This window comes from Phoenix dactylifera, chromosome 3 (assembly GCF_051530095.1).
Source record: "Phoenix dactylifera cultivar Ajwa chromosome 3, Ajwa_hap1_PhDact_Kaust_v1.1, whole genome shotgun sequence".
Classification (NCBI taxonomy): domain Eukaryota; kingdom Viridiplantae; phylum Streptophyta; class Magnoliopsida; order Arecales; family Arecaceae; genus Phoenix; species Phoenix dactylifera.
Window position 1 is genome coordinate 47,170,272 of NC_143192.1, and position 16,082 is coordinate 47,186,353.

At 38.1% G+C, this 16,082-nt stretch overlaps 2 protein-coding genes across 3 annotated transcripts; both read right to left on the minus strand.

Moving 5' to 3' along the window:
* Positions 1–52: 52 nt before the first annotated feature.
* Positions 53–971, minus strand: LOC103717274 (PLAT domain-containing protein 3-like). 2 transcript variants are annotated; one of them, XM_008805594.6, is made up of 2 exons: positions 796–971; positions 53–704 (listed from the first exon to the last, which is right to left on the minus strand). In XM_008805594.6, exons 1-2 carry the CDS (start codon positions 859–861, stop codon positions 195–197), a joined length of 576 nt encoding a protein of 191 aa, XP_008803816.4. In that variant the 5' UTR covers positions 862–971; the 3' UTR covers positions 53–194. The 2 variants fall into 2 exon arrangements, with proteins under 2 accessions (XP_008803816.4, XP_008803817.4); XM_008805595.6 differs by having other exon boundaries at positions 53–701; positions 796–948.
* Positions 972–1,877: 906 nt separating this feature from the next.
* LOC103699023 (autophagy-related protein 3) lies at positions 1,878–15,309 on the minus strand. The gene is made up of 10 exons (XM_088718708.2): positions 14,988–15,309; positions 14,814–14,884; positions 14,445–14,561; positions 14,202–14,368; positions 11,269–11,354; positions 9,169–9,220; positions 8,253–8,318; positions 2,826–2,953; positions 2,367–2,472; positions 1,878–2,126 (listed from the first exon to the last, which is right to left on the minus strand). Exons 1-9 carry the CDS (start codon positions 15,146–15,148, stop codon positions 2,373–2,375), a joined length of 948 nt encoding a protein of 315 aa, XP_088574834.2. The 5' UTR covers positions 15,149–15,309; the 3' UTR covers positions 1,878–2,126; positions 2,367–2,372.
* Between the last annotated feature and the right edge of the window lie 773 nt (positions 15,310–16,082).

Consider the following 16,082-nt stretch of genomic DNA (forward strand, 5'->3'; position numbering starts at 1 on the left):
AAAGAAAAAAAGCTGGATCTAAAGTAAATAGATAGATCACAGAACAGAAGCATGAAATAACAGCCATAGAAAGACTTGGTATTGTTTATCCATCATCGCCCATCATCATTATCATCAAGCTGAAACATCTCACACGGAATACACCAAAACCTCTGGATCTGGGAATAAACCAAAAACACCTGAAGGTTATGAGATCAAGAAGAAGATGAGGAGGAGGAGGAGGAGGAGGAAGAGTCGGTGTCGGGGCGGTTTCCTAGGACGAGGTTGGGCCTCCTCGGAGCGCTGGCCTGGTCGCAACCGTCGACGGTGGCGTAGAGCTGGAAGGGCGGGGCGTCGGTGGCGAGCCACTGGCGGACGTAGAAGAGGGTCTGGGAGCAGGGGAGGTGGGGCCCGGTGGCCGTCACCTCGACGTACTCGCAGTACCAGCCGTGGTGGGCCCCACCCCCGTCGGAGGTCACGTTGAGACGGCAGAGCGGCCTGGTGAGCCCGCATGGGCCCCGCCCGCTGAAGGCGTCGAGGTTCCCCCGTTCGAAGTAGTCGTGGTCGGGGCCCATCAGCCCGCCCCACGACACCAGGTCCCTTACCTGGACCTCGCGCCCCGTCGCGTCGCCCAGGGACACCCCGATCTTGGCGTCGGTGCCGCCTTTGATCACCGATCCCGTCCGCACATACACCGTGTACACGCACTCCCCCTCCTGCGCCTGCTTCCATTTCATTTCCCTTATTTTTTTTAGTTTAATCATCATAACAACGGACTTAAATACAATAGATCAGATGCACAAAACTTATACTTACAGCGGAGGCTAGCAAGGGGAGGAGGGCGAGGAGGAGTAACAGAGAATGGAAGCGGCGAACCGTCATCTCTTTCTTCTTCTGAGAGTTCTCTCCGTGTCTCCGAGAGGTGGCGGTGGGTGCTCTTTATAGCCATCCATCCGTCCAGAGAGAGAGAGAGCGCGCGCGCGCGTGAGAGAGAGGGAGCGTCCGTACCAAGATCGGTGTGGAGCGAGGACGCGTGGGTGGGGGCCACCGGCAACGTGGTGCATCGTGGTTTGCAGTGCAACGGTACATGAACGGGAGTCTCGGGGAGGGCGGCCCTGTTCCTCGCGGACTGGATCATTGAGCCGGCCCAGTCAGGAGTGGTGATGATGCGCTGGTCCCGGTTTGCTTTTGTGACGCCATGTTCACCATGACAGGGAGACAAATTAAAGGCACAACCTTTCTCTCTCTCGTGCCATCTTGCATGATAGACGTTATCAGGTCTGACTCCGCCATGTGCCCTCAAGATCTCGTGTCTTGTAAACTTTTTTTTTTTTTTTGCTTCTAAAAAATAACATTTGCACCAAAAATTACTTTTTTTTTTTTAATAACATGGCATCATATCAAATCATCACCATAACTTCTTTTTAATAAAATGGCATCATATATGTACCAAAAAAAATAATAACAATAAGATGGCATCATATCAGATCATCAGTTGAACCGCCGGAGTCAAAATGTCAAATATCGAGTTTCTCGGGTCCAAAGCGGCCTTGTTTTTACTTACAATCAATGCATACGCATCTCGAAACATCGTGCATCCAGTTTTAATCAGTATTCTTAAACCGCCATTTGCCAATTGCCGATTTGGCTAAGCCAAAGAGAGAAATCAGTCGCAAAGAGGGAGCGCAGCTGATTGCGCGCGATCTACTTATCCAACGTTATCACCAGCAAAAACATAGGAATCCGAGTCATTTTATACACGAGGAAGCTTACCGTCCTCCCAGAATAGCCGAGAAAAAACCGAGATGATTTAGCAAGGTTCAACTTCATCATTTTTTTTTTCTTCAAAAGAAAGAAAGCAAGCAAGAACAGTCGAACGAATAATGTTGCTAACATACCATGTCCAACACTGCACAATTCCTTCTTTTTTCATTGATATTATTTGAGTAGCAAATAAACATCAAATTGTTTCATCTATATTACCACCAGTAAAGAGTCCGAACAAGCTGTCATCATCTTACTGAGTATTCACGTATGCATGACACTCGTGGTATGTACCCTGGCTACCAAGATACGCTGCAAATGGACATGAATGACTATACCTCAGGCGACCTTCTCAACAACCCTAGCTGCCACCTGCTTGAAGCCTGAAAGCAAATCAAAAGCTGTGAGTCACAACATTCAAACCCAACACCCCCCGCGGCCCGCACAAAGTTAGTTAACCTAAAAGGTGAATGCAAGTGAAAATTTTCCCTACTATGATATTTGCATCTAATATTTTCATCCAACAACTTAATATATTAACTTCTAACTCTATTTCCCTCCTTTTCAGACCTGAAGATAATGAAATAGTGACTCAATCAGAAATCAAATAACAAGTAGCGTACCTTCTCTTAACAGTGGCTGGAACTACCAAGATCAAAGTCCATAGTATAGTCATACTCGATGGTGGGAATCACTGATGCCATAAATTTCAAGAATAAGAAAAGATATCTGCACGAAAGCGTAGAGGCGATATAAGGAAAAGAATAGTTCAAAAGCATGCAGGGCAGGACACTTTGTCTACAAAATATTAAAATGGACAGGTAAAAAAGATGGCTATCAACTGGAAGGGAGAATTACAGAAATGAGCAAACAACATAATCAACATGGAAGCATTAATGTGATTCTGCATATCATATGAAAAAGCTCGAGAGAATGTATACTGTTGATCCAATTTGCCCAATTTAACAAGACAGTATCTTTGTTAAAAATTAACAAGGACGAGAAATGGAAGGATTTTTATGCCACCATGAATGCATTATACAGGCTTGAGGTATAAAGTATGTCACAACAAAGAATATTACTTATCAACTTCTGGTTCAACTCCACGCGACATTAGAACATCAATGATCTTTTTCATCACAGCCCCATGGCGACATGGATGCACAGATGCATGCTTCCCAGGCAGATGAGGATGGTCCTCAATTGTCACCTGCATTTGTTCCAAATGTGATTGGAATTGTTAATAAATCAAAAGGATAAGAACATAAAGTTAAGACATTATAATTCAACTTCCAGAGAAAATAATGATAACATCAGAAAGGCCTTGGTATAAAATGAAATCTTATCCAAGGAACAAACAACAAATTCATCACACAACAACAATGCAAGATTTGAACCTGCTTTTAGAGGAAGGTTCTTTCAAATAACGATAAAAAGGAGAGCATGACTCCAATGCAAATGAGTAACCTCTCCATTCCAGACAAACAAAAGGGTGTTGATACCACACCTTTGTTGGACATTCTGTCAACTATGAACATCCTTCCGCTTGCGGCCTTTAATGTATAAAAACCAGTCGGACAGATCTATATATAAGCCTAACTAGCATCTAATAATCAATCATACAACAGTATTATTCGCCTTTGCGCCTGGAAATAACAGACCCTTGCCTAACTCAGAAACCTCAGATGTTTCATGAGCTTAACAACATATTTAACATATAACATTTTTCACTGAAACTTGTCTATCGACAAAAAGCAGCTTCCACCAGCTGCACACAGTCTCTTTCCATGCTCCTTGAGCATATTCCTGGGCTATCCCAATAATGCACCAGCTATAGAACTCAACAAAGGGAGAATGAGATAAAGCCCGAATGGAAATATATTCTAAAAGAAGGCTGCAATATGCGGGTGGTAAGGAGACTGCTTTGGTATGCAAGCCGCATATGCAGTTACTATTGTTTAAACTATCTAAAAAATACATTAAATCCAATAATAACAACAACAATGATGACAGTAATATTTTCCCTGATAAACGACAGCAATAGAATTAACAACTGGCAATTAGTTCTTACTGCTCAGTACTTAATACTAATAGCAGTAGTAGTTATAATATTAAAAAAAGGCAGCCCAGTGCTTAATATCCCTATTAGGCCCATTTGAAAACCACATCAAACCTAACCATCCTCTTGAAGCCTTGAACCTAGTTCATCTGCACAGAACTGCATAAGAGTGGGCTGTATATTTGACCCTAGAATTATAAGTAGGACACGTATATGGCCACATAATGCTAAGTACACTTCCTTTTCAGCCATATGCAGCATGACTGCATATTGTAACTGTATGTAAGCAATGTGGTGCGGTCAAGGGGCTGCATCAGAATGCATGGGCACATATGTAGCTGCATGCACCGGATTTTAACACACTAGGAAATATCTTGTTTTGGTAAATTAATAAACCTTAACTATGCCACAATCACGTGATAGCATCCTGACCTGTGCAAACTGCATGCACAAGCATAGGAGCATGTGAAATAAAACACGCATTCTCCATGTGGCATGCATATAAGGAGGACACAAGGAGGCCCATAGGAATCTAAGTGATTTCATCAGTAGATGAGAGGTAGGCACACCTATGCGCAATACCAGCCTGGTCAGCTTGAAGCCTCATACCAAAAAATTTCAGGCTTGGGCTTATTCGACATGGCTCAACAACTAGACCTGGTGTTAGATCTCCAGGCTCGAATCAACTGTTGGATAAAGATAAGGCTTGAATTTTCACACTATTGGGTCACATCACACATGATATTATCAAAGGATTTCAGAAAACGTGACAGCAAGCTCAGATGCATCAAAGACCAAACTCTGGTAGCTCACCCTAATTGCTCTCGTACCACACCAAGCTCACAACTGCTCATATGGACCCCTTTCTGCTTGTCTCCGTTCTTTCCTTCATCTTTCCTTTCTTCTCCCTTTTTTCACAGTATAGTGAAGCAACAACCAATAACACCTAAAGCATCACCACAACCTTAGCTCTTCTCTTTACAAGTCATATATAAATGCATGCATAATTGTTTCTAAGACATGTCTCTCATACCCTACCCTGAAATGCAGAGTGGATGAATGAAAATGATACTTAACATTGTTCATTGTGTAATGCATACACTAAAACATCGACAAAAAATTCAAGCTGTACAGGTAATTTTTGACCCATAGCTCAAAACAAATCATTTGTTCCTTTTTCAGCTTTTTTTTGTGAAAAAGATATTTGTTAGTAATTACATGATGACTAATTAATAAGTTTCTTGCCACCATTGAGGTACAGAACTCTCCCAATGAAGTAAAGTAGGTGACACATCCGAACAAGAAGAATATAAGCAGACTAAGAAAGTGATTCGGATCTCACACTTTCCACCAACCTCAAAGGAATGGGTAAGAGGCTGACTAAAATTTGAATCTAAATCGGAAGATCATCATTTTTTTTTCTCTGCGGGATCTCCCTTTCCCAGCCACCAAGGTTCCGTTCGGTCCTCTTCCCCACCTTGAGGACCAAAGGTTGAAGAAGGGTTTTGACTAGTGCATTTTTTCACTGATTCCACTGGTTCTCGATTGCTGTACACAACCACATCCCGGTGAGGCTAGAGAAACTGGAGGTCCTAGGGAAGAAGCACTATGGAAAATCATGATGTTGTAAGCACTAACAAAGCTGTAAATCATGATGAATCAGTTTATCATCGATTCAGATGTCCCATGGCCAATCCAGCAACAAGCACTACAATTTGGATCGACCAGATGGTCTAATGGCTAGCAGCCTGTGGCTCAAGTAAATCTTGGCCCAAGCCTGACCTGACAAATTTATGCCCTCACTTAAAGGAGCCTAAAAGGTTTCCTTGAAAATTCTAGCATTGTTTGGAGTAATCTTACGTATATTGCATAAAAGAAGAATGCGGAATTGTACAGCCGATACTAAATTATCCTTGACTAATATACAATTGCTGCATAGGATCGCCTAAGGCATTTAGATTAGGATGCTAAAATTTCAAAAGGACATGTAAAGCCTGGAAGTTCTGAACAGGTTGTGGCAAAACCATAAAAAACTTAATATACTTCAGATCTGTTCAATATCTCTATATCTAGTATACTAGGAGAAAGCATAAATACAAAAATGATTTTGAAATATTCTATGCCATCATGCAATTTCCAATCAGGATCACCTTAGGCCCTTCAGATATGGTACAATCTGTAAATAAAGAAAGAATTTTTGTTAATCTAAGCAAAGTTCATCTAATTCTAAAAGCAAACTGATAAAACCACTAAAACCTTATGGGAGAGGAGAGAGCAAAGAAAGGGTGGTGGGTTACTATTAACACAAGTTTGATACAGGGGAACTTTCATGATTATCAAACAGATTAAAAACTTAAGGGAACACTCATATTATGATGTTTGGTATCAAGATGTGGTTGCACGGAGGGTGATCACCAAGTGAACATCCCAAGTGGCAGGTTTCATGAAGGCCAGTGAAAAGCAAACACTTTGAGATGACATCTTGGAGAATGATAAATGGAGAGGTCTAACCTTTGAAACCAAGAGCAAAAAACAAAGTTTAATGTGAGGGCAAGGGACAATATGTCGGCATAAGGAAATGGAGTAAAATATAAACTGTAGCTATAGAATAAGTTTTGAAACCATAAGTTAGAAATCTCAGCTGTCAACTGCGCAATGCAATGACTTGGCAACTTAATAACAAACAAAAGGAGAATGTAGGGATGCATTTAAGACTTTGAGCCAAGCGATAGTTCATGACTGCATCTAAAGATAAAAGCAAGAGATTCCGATCAAAGGCAAGAGCATAATTTAGCCAAAGGGTAAGTAGGGAAGGTCTTGAAGCAAAGAAGGCAAGATCAGCACAAAGTATGCACATAAGTGCGTGAAGATGATTGCTGATTCATGCAAATGGCTTATGTTCGTCAAGGCACAGAACACCAACATTAAAAGATTTGACTTCATAATACTACTATTGATTTTGAAGTACTCTTGCCAACAACATCATGCACCCATCACCACCTTAGGTTGTTAGAGTAGGTTAAGAAAAGTGATACACCCTTTAATTGTAACCAAGCTAGTTCAAGCAATTCTTGAAGAAGAATTGCTAGAACATAGCCACAATTCCAAAATTCCAAAATAATCTGGCTAGGGAAGTTACAAAGTTCAGATTAAATGCAAATAGTTTAACAGAATATTACAAAGAATTTGAATAACTTAAAATTAGAAAAATGAAGAAAATACCACAAATATAATTTAAACTGGCCAAGCAAAAATATGATAAACACAACAAGAATAAACAAAAAGAATACCAACTCCAAAATGAGAATTTTATGAACAAGTTGCGGACAATTCATAAATTACTCAAAGTTCTTGAACAAGCAAACAATTCATGGATTTTCATATTAGAGAACAGTTTAAAGAAACACTCTACTAACCAAAAAATTGTGAATAATTCAAAGATTCTTCAGGATTCTAGAAATAAGGTTGTTATGCATGTGCATTCAAGTACTAGCATGCCTCATTTTCTATCATAAATAAGTTCATTTTATGCCTAACAACAAAAGTGGTTAAGATCATGAACTCAAGTTCAAAGCCAGGAAAATGATCAGTCAGTCATGCACATCATGTAAACTGCTATATGACATGTCTCAACTTTATCCTTTTCTAGTGCAACAGACACTTCAACGTGATGGGTCAAGCAACTTAGTTTCATGCCAATAAGGTCCCTCCAATTGTCTTGAAGATCTGCACAATTACCCAAGCCGTCAAAATTGTTTGATCTTTAGTGCCACCTTCTTCATTAGGAAAGAGGAGATTAAATGTGTAAAATCATCTCTTTGGGCATGTCCAATGTATAGGGATACAAACGGTGAAGATATTTGCTCTTTTATCTTAGCTTCAGCATTGACACAGATCAAAATGAATCAAAATGAAAATGATTAATTCAGAGCAATATTCCAACAGGATCTATGTTGTCTGGGAAAGAATGAAATGAAATGGCAACATTACTATCAAATAAAAGGGACAAAAATAGCAGCAACAAACACAACTGAAAAGGCATTATACAAGTGCAAGAAGGTTAAGAAATGAAATTAGGCACAGCAAGAAGACATTTTTCCTCTAAATAATCTACTAAAATATTTGTGGAAATTTTTTCACTCTGTTTATGAAAGATGGATTATGAGAAAAGCTCCCTTAATCAAAAATTTGACAAAAGATGGCTATATAAATGTGTTTGAATGTGCGCCCGTACACGACACAAAAGAAGGAGATACATTTGCACGTATTTATGTTCTCATAAAATACAAATGTTGCAATGCAAATCCACTAAATGGCAATTTGAATTAAGAATGTGTCAGACTAGCAAACATGGAGGTTGTAAGTGGAATAAAAGGTCCAGTATATAGCAAGTTATCAAAAATTAATACAAAGCACATTCTGAACAGTAATAACAGTTACAAGTCATCACCGTTTTGTGTGCATGGTCCTGGCTAACATCTTCAAGTACAAGCTCCGGTTGTAAAGGCATTCTCGACTGCAATAACACATTGAAGTAAGTCGATAAGTAAGGCAAATGGCCTAGCAAAATTATACTATTTTAAGGTTTATTCTTGCATTAACATCAAGCCCACTGGTCCAGTAAGTAATCCCAAAAGTCACCCATCATGATAGCAGCACCTCTAGCTATGTTCAAGACTCCAACAGTCCTCATTTACGAACAACAATAAGTAAAACAACTTCTAACTAGGACTGCAAAATGTCCCCAACCAGCACAGTCATACATAAATACATACCCAATAAACGAAAAAGGAAAGCTATAATTTAAAAGTTAAAATGAAAAAAGAAAAAAGAAAAAAGAAGACAACTATAGGTTCTCTTAATCTTAATTTTGAAAATCCAATTTTCCTAAGTTTTGGCACTGATACATAACACTACTTAGCCTCACATCAATAAATCACTAAACAAGTTCCAACATAAGGTAATAAATCAAAATCCAGCATCAAGAGAACCAAATAAAAACAAAATTACACAACTGTGTTGCAGGAAGTGAGTATAATTTGGTTCCTTTTATGGCAACTTTGTCCAACAATATTTGAGGAAATATTACTAATTCTTAAGATAGATTGGTGGATCAACCACTCATTATGGAATAGTTATTTTAGGTATAACACGTTATACTTAGGATTTCTATACCTCTAAACGGTTGGTAGTAGCTTTGTTAACACTAAATACCAAAAGGTGGCCAAAAGCCTACCACCACTACAAGTGATTGATATAGCTATCTAGCATCCAACTCCTCTCATAAAATATATGGTTACTTTCAATATAATTGCTACATTGCATGTATTGACAATATTGCAAATATAGAGGTATAGTGGCACAACCTCATCATATCCAGTAAGCCATACACGAGGAGTTTGATAATATTTATCGTACCTGCAGCAAGAATTGCTAGGTTAGGCCTATGCAGAATAACAAAACTATCAAAATATCTTCAAAAATAAAGATACGTATAGCATGCACTGTAGGAAACAAAGATATAGTGATAAGCCTAGCTAAAGAAAAGAAAACTCAAGAATTCCAAAATAGCTAGTTTAATGAGTTCCCATAAAAGTGTAAAAGATCTTAAATAATTTTGATATCAACTGTACTTACTAGATGGCTAACAAACTTCTAAGATATTCAATAGCTATGTGTGACCAAATATATATATATATATATATATATATATATATATATATATATATATAGTTTATACATTTCAGTAATAATACAAGCTATCATGATTACAAACAGGAAAGGGACACTATAATATACTGGCATGAGCTCTGAATCTTTCTTAGTCCACTGCCATGATGGCAACCTTATTGACCTTTGTAATATTGTTATAGCTTCTGTATCCTGATCCCCAAACTAATAAAAACAAAGTTTATATGAACTGTAAGCATAATTAATAAGCAATGAAATTAACATGACAGTGGAAGAAGGAAGGTTAGATTAATGAGTTTGGATAAGGTTCCATGAACAGCCATGAATGAAAGTTTCACTTAATCGCGGAAAGCTGATTGATAGGTTCCCATATTAGTCACTAAACTAGAAGTGAAAAAACCTTTATATTCTATTGTAGCGACTAGGCAATTAAGCACATAACTGACAACTGTATTTTCATGGATAATAAAACATATGAAGTGGACTATCAATTTACTAGAGAGAACATGGTGAATGAAAAAAATAAAAATGCCACTTCAAACATCAGGCAAAGACTAATTAGCTAGTATGTTCACAGAAGTGTAGCAACACAAGAAATTAGTTGTGGGCTAGGGAAGGCTTGGCTGCTCAAATTTCTATGCTCCAATTTGAGGAGGAACATCGATGATTTGATTTTTGATGTTTTTATTTCTTGGATTTACTTATCAGGTTATTGAGATGTTTAGGGGTTCCCTAATGTATGTGGGCCAAAGTCATAGGCCAAAATCAATGCAATAGGCAACTCGTTAACTGGTAAACCATAAGTTACCCTTAAATGGTTACCCCAACAAAAAAGAGCTCAAGGGAGGTACACAGCACCCTACCAGATTTTGGACCATTCTTGCTTCCTTTTTTTCATCATATTTTCCTCTTTATTCTCTTTTCCTATCTGAATATTTAAAGGGAAATATCTAAAAATTAAGAATATTAAGGAAAGACACAAAAACAATTAACACGTACTCAAGGAGCTACTTAAGTGTAGCACAACATGTTAATTAATAAAATGAAAATTTCCTGCAAACAATACAATACATCAATTGGCCACCCCAAAATGACATGCCTAATTACTCAAGTAAACGCACCATTTAACCCTACCGAATAAAAATAAAGAATACAAAGCTGGGGAAAAAACGAACTGATGAAACCTGAAAACTGCAAGTCAGGTAACCTTAGGGATTTTTAGACCAACGGGATGTGGAGATTATAATTCATTTGCCTTGTCTGATAACCAAACCCATACGAAAAGATAGTACAAAACTAAACAATATAGGTCATCTAGGCTAAGTTGAGCAATTTAGAGACCATCTGGTCACGCCTCCTAGAAACCAACTAGGTGGCAGGACGAAACTAAGGGCCAGCTAGGCATCTGTGCCAACCGAAGCTTGGTGTCTGCTATTCAATCTAGGAAAGAGCCTTCCCAGGCACCAATAATATAATACTGTCAGTCATCCGACAACCACACACTACAAGCAAACAGAACATTCTAAAATAAATGCTGTAACTAAATCTGGAAAGAAGACTGTGAGTATGCATGTATGTGCACACGTTCGAAGGATGAGCACTATGTGATATGAGTATATGCAACTAACCATTTGTGTTTGAATATTAAATAAAAATAACTATATAAAATGAAACAAGACATGCAGCTCTTGAAAGCGATACTAATATGTCAACTGTATCCTTGAGACAGTTTACATAAGAGAATGGTCTTGATTTTCATACAAATAAGCACTTACGTGATACTAACGTCGTATGTTCTGGTTCGAAGGATGTTGTCATCCTCAGGTTCATGTGCAACAAAATAAGCAGGCTGGAGAGTAGCCTGCATTTAGTCAAAATAACATATAGATCAAAATTTGAAATTTACTTCTATAAGTGACAGAAGAAGTGGTGTAGCAATTCAAAGTCAGTAATCACTAAAAAGACCACTCTATATGTGATATAAAGAATGCTTAAGAGAAATTGACCTGATAAAACAAGCAAAGGTCAAAAGCATAGCCAATTAAGGGTCCATGTGAGCTTGTAAAGGCATAGAAGGGATGTACAAGAATTGGTAACATTTTAAAACATATCATACAGGAATACACGAAAATGATTCTCGTTATTTATGATGGTGATTATAAGTACAGAAGTTAGAACCAATTGGAAGATTAAAGTCTCATCTAAAAAGAATATTTTGGATGGAATCTTTTAAACTTTCCATATACTGAAAGGATAATTATAGATGCTTTTCAACAATTAAATATCAAAGTTATGCCAAAACGAAATGAATGTCATCAGTTTTGGCCATGACAAATGAGTTTTAATTTTGGCAGTTCTGCTTGTAACAATGGTTTTACTCTAATTTCATCAGTTTAGTTGAAATTATAAAGAAACCTAAAAATGCAAGCTTAAATTAAGTAAAATAAAGTGTGAAGGAACATATAGTGAAAAATAATAAATTAGAAAAATTTCAAAAGAAAAAAAATGCCAGCCATTTTGCATCAAAGAAGTAAATAAATATTCAAAAATAAAAAATTAAGAAGCATGTTTAATGTTTATAATATTACTAGTCGAAGTATATGTGCAATTGCTTGTTAGGTTAAATATCATCTTAAGGAAAAAAATATAGTTATTATATAATCTATTAAATAATTTTAATTTTGAGGATAGTAAGATTTTAATAACTTATGCAATTCTGAATTGGGATTATATGGTGGGTCAATGAGTCTATCAGGCCAGACTTTCAACTGTTGAAAATACAATTAAGATTTTGTATTAATTCATTTGTATTGGTAGAAGAATACAAGTATACCCATTCTAGTCCCATGTTGTCAAGGAAAAAAGAATCAGCAGGACATGAGGGGTTGAAACATTTGGCTAGTGCATAGGTCAGAAAGTCCCTTAGCTTTCTCAAGAGATCAGACTTTTCTCATCACACAAATTCAAAAACAAGGAAAGATTTTGACTCATGGAAGTAACCATTTGATGTAGTTTTACAAGCTCCATCACAACTATCCAGAGTTATAATTTTCTGATTATTATGGTACAATTGGTTTAATATAGAAAGCAGAGGGCTGGCCTTAGGCACAATGATACGGTTGCTCCATTGTGACCTAAGTGTCATGGGTTCAAAGTATAGAAACAGTCTCTCAGCACATGAGGGTAAGATTGTGTATATCTAACCCTCCTCAAACTCCATAATGGTGCGAGCCTTGTGCACTAGGTTTAAATAGAAAGCAATGATATTGGTTAATCCTCTGAGATCAATATCATTTAATGGCTAGCATTCAAAGAATTTCAACTAGAGAAGGCACCCAACAAGGCCTCATGAAGAAAAGAGATTTTCAAGGAAAGCGGGCAACTTAAATATGTCTCAAGAAAGCAAAGGACATTGAATGGAGCTCTGGCTCTCCTTTCCTCAATGTTATAGTTGGAATGATTTAAATCCAAATGTTTGTTAGAGTCTTGATGTCATTAAATCTCATCTTCCAAGATTTGATCTACCCAATTAAATTCAAGGGTTGCGACTTGTGATCACTTCAGGACAGAAATTCATTGGCAATTTTGTATAAGATACATTAGCAACGTAACATAATTTAACAAAATCTGTACGAAATTTTGAAATCTGCAATGGCCAAATCTATGCCAAACAACTTTCTTCCTTAGATCTCTTTAAATCTGACATCACAATGCTTCTAAATGCTCTCAAAACTTGTTAAATTTAAGATTAATCTAGATAAAAGTGTTCCTGCATTTAATGAAATAAAGAGATGCAAATGATTCGCATAAACATCCTGTATATTCAATGAAATTGGTCTCATAAGTTGGCTTCAGCCAAAACTACAAAACAACCTCAGATTTAGATAAGGTCTAAGCTGAAATTGAATTTTGGTTTTGGTTTCAACAATCTATACAAGATATCCAATGCTTGCGCAACTGTTGTAAATTACCCCTATTTCTCACAATGGAATTTTCTTGTCTTCTCCTTTATCTATCTAATTAGTATTATGTAAAACTCTATTTCCTAAATTGACAATCTCAAACTCCTTTCTAATGAGACTTGAGGCTGTCCCACATCAACCTCCAAACTCTACATGCTTCTTTATCTTAAGCATTCCTGATGACATAGCTGAAGAATTAGTTCCCATTCATTTGTTTGTAGTCTGGTAACACAGAACTTTTTATCTAAAGAATGACTCGTATATGTAGAGTACTTGTTGTCTAAGATATAAATTTTTTTGACTAGCACTGACATGCAACAAAAGTTGAAGTATCCCTCTAAGGGCCTGTCTGTTTGGTGCAAGTCGGCCGAGCGGGAGCCCACTTCAATCAACTGGTTGTGGCTCCCCTCAGGATGAAGCCATTCAAGCCCTAAATTTGGCCATTGCAGGAACTTACTTCAGCTTCGGTTTGAGCCAACCAAATGCCCGAAGTACATTCCCTAGGACAAACTGAGTTCGGATGCCCAATTACAGGCAACCAAACAGGCCTTAATAGAATTCAAAATACATAAGCAACGGATAGGTTTCATATTTGAGATAGAAAATGAGCCATTAGAATGTGGAATCATGACAGAATATCACAGACGCAAGGACAGCTTGGCAATAAGAAAGGCAAACGCACATCAGATGAGCAAAGCAACATCCTCAAATTCTCAAGTGACAAACTGAAAGAAAATGCAACGTACCGGATCATTCTCAACTAGGTTATCGGAACCTTCAAAATCTGCCATGTCAGGTATATCTTCCTCCTCTTCACCACCAAAATATGAGGGGATGGACCGAATAGCCTGGCCTTTGCTGATCTCTAGGGTGTCCATCGAAGGTAAGTTATCCTCCTCATCATGCTTAGTCTCTGGAAATTCAAAGCCAAGCCATCAACATAAAGGGCTCATGGCAAGAAACCCTATCCAGAAGAAGTAATGCCTCACCTTTTGGCTTCCCATGAGTCGCAAGCCAGCCATCATTATCATCGTTATCAAGCAGAACTTCCCCTCCTGCAGCTTCATATTCTTCTTCCACCGAAATAGCCCTCCTTAGACAAGGCACTGAAAACAGAGTAGCAACACTCAGATGCGTGTCAAGAATATCCACTGGTCTCATTGAAATCAAGAACATCGTGTACCCAAGATTCTATCTTTTTTCGATACTTCCAATCGTCTCATTAAAATCAAGAGCTGTGGGGTGCCAAAATTTTCAATCTTTTTGCTCAAACATTACCCTACCTAGTCCGAAACATCAATTTGGAACAAAAACGAACCGAATTTCAAAAAAAAATCAAGGGACGTGGGTTCCCATACCGTTCCTCGTGATGAGATACTGCTTGTCGGCGGGCAGGTAGGATTTCCTCCTGTTCGGCTCGCCCGCCTCCCTAGCAGATCCCATGGAGCAAGCAAGCCATAAAAAGGCTAGAAAAGATAGAATAGGAAACAACGGAAATTGGGGAAAACAGGGGGAGAGGGGAGACAGCTAACCAGGACCAGGTGGGGCACTTGGAGACGAGGTTATCGCCGGCGAGGACGAACTCGGAAACGCTGAGGACGCCCTTCTCCTTGAAGGCAGAGACGGTGCGGGGGCCGGTGATCCTCTCCACCGTCCCTTTGAAGGCTTCGTGAAGCTTCTGGGACAGCACCATCCTTCTATCTTCACCTTTGCTAACAATCGAATCGAAATCCAATCCAATCGTAATTAATAATGCGAGAGAGAGAGAATAGAAGAAAGGATCGCGGGGGAGGAAGGATATGCGCGAAAAGCAGAGAACGGGTTCGCCCGTAACTCGGATTGGCTGGCGAGGAGTCGATGTATGGCCAAAACCGAACCATAAACCATGAACAATGAGCCGGCCAAGCATATTATTATTATTATTATTATTATTTGTTTTAAACGAAAATTTCATACATAACATGTACAAATACGGTTAAGCATATTTTTTTAAACAGATAAACGAAAATGAGTGACTTCATACATGGCTACAGTGTTAGCACGTCTCCTAATTCTAAAAGACTTGATGTGGCCCATTTGATCAAGCTTAAGATAAACCTCATACATCAAAATAACCTCGTAATTAAATCCAATCAAGAAAGAGGTTATATGAAGTTTATCTTATCTGATAATTTCTATGATGGATAGAAACTAATTAGAGATAAACCTTAAAGATAAGGATTCGCGTCTCTAACCTAGCACTATCAATAGCATGTGAATCCATCACCTAAGGCACTCAAATTCTGCATAAGTTGGAAACTTCGGATCTCCTCTCCCTCAGGTCTCTTTTCTTCTTCTCTCTCATGTGGGTGCGTGTTTAATCTCAAGAGTGCTTAATCAACGATGGCCGAAAATTAGTAAAAATTATTTACTTTATTAATTTTTCTGCTGTGCACTTTGTGAATTTGAGAGAAAAAGTTGTCTAACGCACTCTAAAATTTATTGTTTTCTAATTTTATTAAATATATTCATAGTAAACCTATATAAATCATCTATTTCAGCGCAAAAAAAAAAAAAAAACTATTGCTGTGAATCGTGAACCGCATACAGGGTTATGTAAATGGGATCAGAACCGCCAGATGCAGCAT